Source organism: Etheostoma cragini, chromosome 17 (genome assembly GCF_013103735.1).
Source record: "Etheostoma cragini isolate CJK2018 chromosome 17, CSU_Ecrag_1.0, whole genome shotgun sequence".
Classification (NCBI taxonomy): domain Eukaryota; kingdom Metazoa; phylum Chordata; class Actinopteri; order Perciformes; family Percidae; genus Etheostoma; species Etheostoma cragini.
Window position 1 is genome coordinate 19,123,879 of NC_048423.1, and position 7,697 is coordinate 19,131,575.

Below are 7,697 nucleotides of genomic sequence, written 5' to 3' on the forward strand. Positions count from 1 at the left end.
TGGGAAAACCGGGACAAAAACACAGGGAAGGCCAAACAGGAAAAATACCCCAACAAAAACCCCAAACCATAACAGTTAAGCTCCACTGAAAAGCTTTTTCCACTGAAAAACGTTATTTGGCTGGGAAATCATGTAAAAGACCCTCAGAAGTAAAAAATAAATATATTATATATCTATATACACATTTAATAACCTCCACCGGAAAGCTGACGCTAGTTTAGCTAACAGCAATTTCAGTTAACCGCTAGCTGACAGCTTGATTCAGTCTAAAACATGTCTCAAACTAAACACTGCGAAAAACAAGCTAGAGCTGTAAATGAAGACTATAGTAATAAGAAGACAAGTATTGAGTGATTGTATTTTAAATGAACACAATTAAAGTAAAACTGACGTAACAGCTTTTATATATTTTAATGGTTATTTTGAGGGTCTTTTACATGTTGTCTTGGATAGCTGTTAGTTGTCTCAGATAGCTCAACTAACGTTAGCCTTCTGGTGGAGGCTAACGGCAGACCACCACTGTGGAACACTTTCTTTAACTGTCGGTATGAACAGATCGTGCAGTGGCGTAAGTTGTTGTAGGCTACATTGTGATTATCATGCAAATGCACAAACATCTTGCGCATGCGCAGGACGGATCGTGCAGGCAGAACAGATTGTGTACCGACACTCCTCACCCGTTGCTTACGCCATATGGCTAAATAAATCCGGGTGGAACTGGCACTTGTGAACTTTGGTTCCTTATTTGGTGCATCAATCTACGTACCGTGTATTCTGCGTGCACCGGACCTTGACCCCTGTACATTGACGGCTCGGCATGAATACGCCATTACATTGTTCTAATCTACTACTCAATCTGACTAATCTGATCAGTCATTATTTCAAAAAATACCAATATTATGTAGTCAGGCTAGTCAATATATCGATATCTTAATATGATTTATAGATATCGCCTTGGATTTTGGATATTGGAATATGGTACAAGTGTTGTCTTTTCCTGGTTTTACAGGCTGCATGAAAATGAATGCCATTTCTGAACTTCCCAGACTTCCTAGCTGTTTGATTAGTTTCCTTTACCCTTAGCTAGTCATCTTGTCTACATGGTGATTATTTATCAACACTCTTATTGTGGTAATACTTAGTAAAATCACCAATAGTCGACCCTACAGTATCACGGTAATTTGACATTGATGTTTTTGGTCAAAAACATGATATTTGATTTTCTCTATCGCCCAGCTCTAGTTGTTTTGTCTATAGTATTGTACCTATCAATACATTTTTTTTCACATGATAGTTTAGTTCCAAAAATAGCACGCAGGCCAAATTAAAACAGTCTAATGCAATAAACAATATTAGGCCTGCAGTTAATTATTAATATTAACTTATTAAGCCGCCTAGTGTGGCTTTTAAAACAATCCTTTTTTAAATAACTTTATGAATTTGTTTTAAATAATAGCCTATTGTTTTTAACTGTTTGTCTCAGAAGCCTACACTTTTGTTGTTGTGGTTTTGGGATCACAGCCTTATCAGAACATGTTGAACAGTTTTGCCTTTTTCTTTACTGTAAAACATTTTTTACTCTTACTATAAAACAAATGTTATATTGTCTTACACATTTTATGCAACTTTGGAAGCAGTTGTCATGGCACCGCCAAGGAAGAGGGCGTTGCCCAAACCTCTCCCAGAGGACTTCATACTGACCGACAGTGAGAAGAAGAAATGGAGGCTGGGGAAAATGATTGGTCAAGGTGGATGTGGACTGATCTATCTTGGTAATGGGAACACTGTGTCTGATGACACACCTACACACACGCACAGCATGTACAATCACATCCAAGTCATAAGCATGTGCATGCATGCAGACTGGCAGAACAACTCTCTCTATTTCTCTGTTAGATACACACATTAGGCCTCATTCACATCCGTCCTTAAGAAGAAATGTCTTCCTAAAACCCCCTTCAGGCAGATTCTGATAACCACCAATTTCACCAAGAGCCCGTTTATGCACATTTCAGTGCTGACATGGATGTTCAAAAATAAAAAGGCCTAGTTATTGTCTTTTCTTCAATTCAATAAAATATTTATTATGTAAAGATTTATACATAATATTTATTTATATATTTATATACCGTAGAGTTTTTCTATTGATATATTTTATGCTCTAAATGCAACAAATATATTAATTTTATGTTTTTAGAGTACAGTTTTATTAAATTCTGGTTATGTTACATGGTAAATGGTTCTTATCTTGGCCTAAAAATCCACACTGACTTTACATCATACGGCCGTGAAGTTGGCATGAAAATTGTATCCTAGGTAGTGTTGAAAAGATCTTAAAAAGTCTGAAATTTAACCCGGAAAATCCTGGGGGTAGCCTGCGTAGACTTTTTCTACAACAAATTTAAGAGAAAACGTAGGAATTTATTGGTGAATTAGGCCCATTGATTCTGGGGGACACCATCTGTCTGTGTCTGTACTGGGGTTGATCTGTTTTACTCTTGGTTGTGAAAGCAGTTTGAACAGATTAGACTGCTACAAGAATTTCAACTTGTCATGTATTTCATAACAGTTCCCCACCCCTCTAATCTATACAGGCCTTTCCAATCAGCAGTGACTCCAATCATTGACAGACATTTTAATGCTTAGATATCACAACTTTGTAGACTGCGTTTTGTCTGATTGCTCCTTTGTGTCCCCTGTTGTCCCGAAGCCTCCCATGATGTGGACAGACCTGTAGCAGCAGACACTGACTTTGTCATAAAAGTGGTGAGTACATTTAGTCTTACATCTTAAAGAGGCGCAAAAATATTGTTTGTAAAATGTAAGTATATATTGCTTTTACTGTGCTGGAAGCAGAAATCAGCTATTACCGTGTTTACGGATCATAATGTTATGTAATGATAATGATAATTGTAATTGCATAACAGCAGAGTGATGTTTACCCCTTTTTTAAGTTTTAACTTCAACAATCATCACAGGATTTAGTTTGAAGTCAGTTTAACAAAGTATGTTAGAAAATTGCAACAAATGAGGACCAAAGAAAAACTTTGGATAACACAGCAAATGGAATTTTTAAATCAGTGTGATGGATCCTCCAGCTTGGGAAGTAGAGTAGCCTACAGCGCAAAGATGCATTACACAGTCACTTTTTGCTGACTTGTTATATTGCTTCCAATTAACTGGTTTGGAAAATCCTTTAATATGTGAACCCTTAATGCGAATTGGCAAACCCCGGCTGTGTGAATATATGAGAGTGCAGTGGCACGTTTCTTAACGCCTTGCACTTTGTAGAAAAAAATCCTATTTGCAATTTCCCCGCCAGATATTGGGATGACAGATAGATTATTATTTTTGTTTTTCTTTTTTTTATCTAAATATTGCACCTTTATTATCATGTTAAATAAAGTTTCTGACATTGATTGAACATTATTCCAGCATTTATCTTATGAAAAAAAAGTAAATAGAATAATTAAAATAGGAATAAAAATTGTTAAAGCTTTAGTGCGTAACTTTTTGATATCAATGAACGTCCGTTACATTCAAGCCATTGCCAAGTAAGTTGATACAAAGCTAATGAAGACTGCACACAAGCCTCTCTGCATGTCTCAGTATGAACATGTTCAGAAGATTGTGTCCTCCGGTGACTTTCCCTCGCAGAAACTCGAGTGAAGATAACTACCTCTTCTGAAGAGTCCAACATGTATTTTTAATTCTTTGTGTCCTCCTTGGCTACTAGCAACTGCGGGAAGGACAAGTGGGGGTAGTTGCGCAATCAAGGACGGCTTGTGTATTTCACATTTGATTAATCGCGTTCTTTCAAATTGTGATTTTGATTTGAAAACGATTAATCATTCTTCCCTACTTTGGACAGTATTCAGATTCAAACCAGCATATTGTCCTCCCTTGACTTAGGCTACGCCTTTTTGTGCAAATGATACGGTTGTAGTCTCCCTTTCTCCCCTCTTTGTGTTAATATACCTCCGCCGCAATCAGAAGGGTAACATATCCCGGGCCAGGGATAAGACAGGGTTTCATGCAACGACAAAAACGATAGCCCACCTTCGGTCACAGATTGTTACCTGATCATTAACCGTTAACCAATTGCAGCCAACTGAGGCTGGGACATTTCTGCGTTCAGCGCAAGGAACCATAGCATCTTAAAACAAAAAGCCAGCGGTGCCGCGGCCAGTGTTGTGTCTCACAACAAACACCATACAGTGGAATGCGAATCTGTGGGTAGAAGCTTGGCTTAATGAAACACCCAACTCCCAACACCAAGCAACCAATTGAGTAGGTCGAAAAAACAGCATTATGTGTAGCTGGCAATTATTCTACTTCGTACTAACCGCATAAACCATATGTCCTATGCCAACGTTGCTGGTTGCTGGTGTTCTTCCCCCCCGTTTTAGAAAAAGGAAATAATGTGAGTAACAGGTGAACTAGCTTCCTTTTGCAACTGCCAAATTCCACACTAACCCCTGGGCATAACTATAAATATATCTTGCCTTTTCTGTTTTGTATAGGGAAAGTTGTGTTTAAAGGCATATCTAAGCTGCTAATATTCACTCCAGTATCTCTGTGTCCCTTTTGGAATAATTCCTGACAGTCTACAGGGATTTTACATTCTGGGAGGCTTCAGTCTGCCTACATGGTAAATGGTGTCAATCATCCAAATTGGCCAATGGTTTTCCCCCAGATACCACTTTGAAAATGACTGTAATAAAACGCCTAATGGAAGGCAACATTATCCGCACTCCTGTCACATGAACAGGCATACAACCAGCGTGCTAGATTAACTTACATATGCATGATTATTGTGCTCCAGTCACAAAATACCACCTCTAAATACAATGTATTAAGTCAAATGTTATGATCACATCTGAATTGGGTTTAGGGATTAGGGAAACTCGTTGAAGGTAGAGGGGAAAATCGAGGGAATGAGAAAGGAGGGATTCTCTTCTTTCACTAAATTGAATCTAAATGGAACACTCTGTTGTTGGGATGCCATGTTTCACACAGGTATCGGGCGACAACATGGATACAGCTCTGAAAAGGAAATTATTGCAAAACATATTAGTTGAGACATATTCTGGATCAGCAACAATACATTTCCAGGTTAATTGCCCCGCATTCAGGCACTGCCAGATGTTCTGCCAAATGTCCCTCACCTTCCACTCTCCTTTCCCGCTCTCAAACTCCGTTCGCTTCGGGAAACAACAACAATCTTCGAGCGAGCAAACTAGACACTGAAAACAACGTTTCAAAGAAAATTTGGGTCGTGGAACAAGGCAGGCCTGCTGATTCGTTCTTTCTGGGGAATGATTGTAAATATTTACAAAGAATATGCTTTACTTTCTTATTGAGACGTTTTGGGACCGATTGGTGCTATGGACAAAATACACACACTGACCGCTTTGGTGTGCAACTAGGATTTATTTGTATTTTATTTGCTGGGGTGCCAGCCAGGAAATATTCTGGCAAAAGTCTGTAGCTAACACACTCAAATGTCAACCAACACAAAGGATGTACGCCTTGTTACGTTTGAATTAAAGTAGGCAAGTAGCACAAAGACCATAAACACACAACTTTGGTTTTCTTATAGTTAGGCAGAGTATTAACATACAAATTAATAATGCTGAGAACCTTAAAACAATAGCAAGACTTAAGAACATTTAGTCCAGAAAAACACAAAGACAAAATATAATCCCTAAACAAAATACATAATTCTCAAAACACAGTCAATGGTTCATTTTCGGCCGACTTAGACACAAGCTGTCGGCAGCCTGGTTCAGTTCAACAGGCGAGCCATGCAGCAAAATGCAACAGTCAAAACAGTCAGTCAGCTGATCGGTACAACGATGACTGACCGCGTTTCACGTTCCCTACAACCTCTCTAACGTCTCTCACAACCCAAATCTGCGATGCACACTAGGGCTTAGTGCTTTGTGCTTCTTCAACCAGTGATAATCAAAAGTGTTAATAATGTGCGCTTTGATGTGCAGGAGTACCAGGAGAATGGCCCCCTGTTCTCGGAGCTCAAGTTCTACCAGAGGGCAGCCAAACCAGAGAGCAGTGAGTAGCAGCGCCTGTCCAGCATCCCGGCAGCTCACTGGCGCAGGAGTGTGTTTGACTGATGAAGTGGCCGCAGACGCAGAGGCTTTGCTGCCTGCAGCACAGTAATTAATAATAAGCCAAAGCAAACATGCACCTCAGTGGCAGTTAGCCCCCCTCTCCGCGCTTGTCTGAGCTCTCCAACGCCAATCGTTTGGAGAGGTGCGAGAGAGAGGAAGCCACTCACACGTAATGATGCCCGAGCCTCCGCTGAGCCCCTGACCACCTGCCAGTCTGGTTGAGAGCCAGTAAGGCCAGCCGCAATCGAGCCCTGAGCCAGGTCCACTGCTTAGTGTGTGTGTGTGTGTGTGTGTGTGTGTGTCCTCAATACTGTAAGATTGATATCAGCATGCATGCATTATTACACTTACAAGGACAAATTGGAATTCTGCACAAAACATATAACTATTTTTCATAGAGTTTAGGGGCTTTGGGTCAAGGTTAAGGAATGATTAGACTCTGATTTGACTTATCCCAACAAGTTCAAACATTTTTCTAATTGCCAACCATTCTCTTTAGGCCGACTGTCGGAACAACCAAGTGGTCCAAGGCTCCCTTCAGTTGCTGTGGTTTAGAGTTAAATTTAGTTGTTGGTTTTGACTTTTGTAATTCATTCAGGAGTGTACAAACAGAAATGTGCAAAAATTAACATCATTATCCCTCTGCTCTTCTTGTTCCAGTGGAAAAATGGAAGAGAAGCAGAAAACTGGCCTTCCTGGGCATCCCAACGTACTGGGGATCAGGACTTGCGGAATATAATGAACTCTGGTACTGATGAGGCACTTGGAGGACAGATATGATCAGATGACTACCATCACACATGTCTGCTCCCGTTTTGAGTGGAAAAACATCATGCTATTTTTATTTTTTTTTTACACAAAACACACACCTCCTTACAGTTTCAACATTCTTCCTCACTCTGTTCATATAAGATATGAACATCTGTATATCATCTGTCTGTCTTAGTTGAATGTTTGATGACATTCCCCAATAGCATTTATTGCAAGGTCCTTCTTAAAACTTCTGGGTGTTCTATGCCTAGGAAAGGCATAGAACACCCTATGCCTTAGGTTCTATGCCTTAGCTGAAAGAGAGACAAAGTAGGGACCCCCCTACTACACATGAACTGGGCCAGATGGAGGAAAAATGAATGGCAGTGAATCCTGAAGTTGAACTGTATATGGCTACCATGGCTAACCTTCCTATAGTAAGCTTACCTTCAATGTGTAAGCCAAGGCCAGGCAGCTTTATTTGGATTCAACCACCGGGCATTTCAAAGTGTGAATTTAAAAAAAAAATATTCTCACAAATAGGCCAATTTATCTTTGCTAATAAAATGTTAGATTCATGTTAATGTATATTTTCAGACATGTTTCATTAATTAACTTTAAATTCTTTAAATATAATTTTGCGCCCCCCCGCACTAACTCTGAGAACCCCCTGTTGAATATCTTTGGTGTCTTTTAAATCTTCTTATTTGGTTAACCTGTTTTTTGCTTCTTATAGAGCCATCTACAGTGGGTACGGAAAGTATTCAGACCCCTTTAAATTTTTCACTCTTTGTTTCATTGCAGCCTTTTTCCAAA

At 39.5% G+C, this 7,697-nt stretch overlaps 1 protein-coding gene across 2 annotated transcripts in view; it reads left to right on the forward strand.

Annotated features, from left to right (window-relative positions):
* The first annotated feature begins 1,609 nt into the window (after window positions 1–1,609).
* LOC117960490 (serine/threonine-protein kinase VRK1-like) overlaps window positions 1,610–7,697 on the forward strand; it is a 26,095-nt gene continuing 20,007 nt past the window's right edge. The window contains exons 1-4 of one of the 2 annotated variants that reach the window (XM_034898418.1): window positions 1,610–1,772; window positions 2,711–2,766; window positions 6,003–6,072; window positions 6,792–6,879. In XM_034898418.1, the coding sequence (XP_034754309.1) occupies window positions 1,643–1,772; window positions 2,711–2,766; window positions 6,003–6,072; window positions 6,792–6,879 (344 nt within the window). In that variant the 5' untranslated portion in view covers window positions 1,610–1,642. The other variant, XM_034898419.1, reaches the window with a different exon arrangement.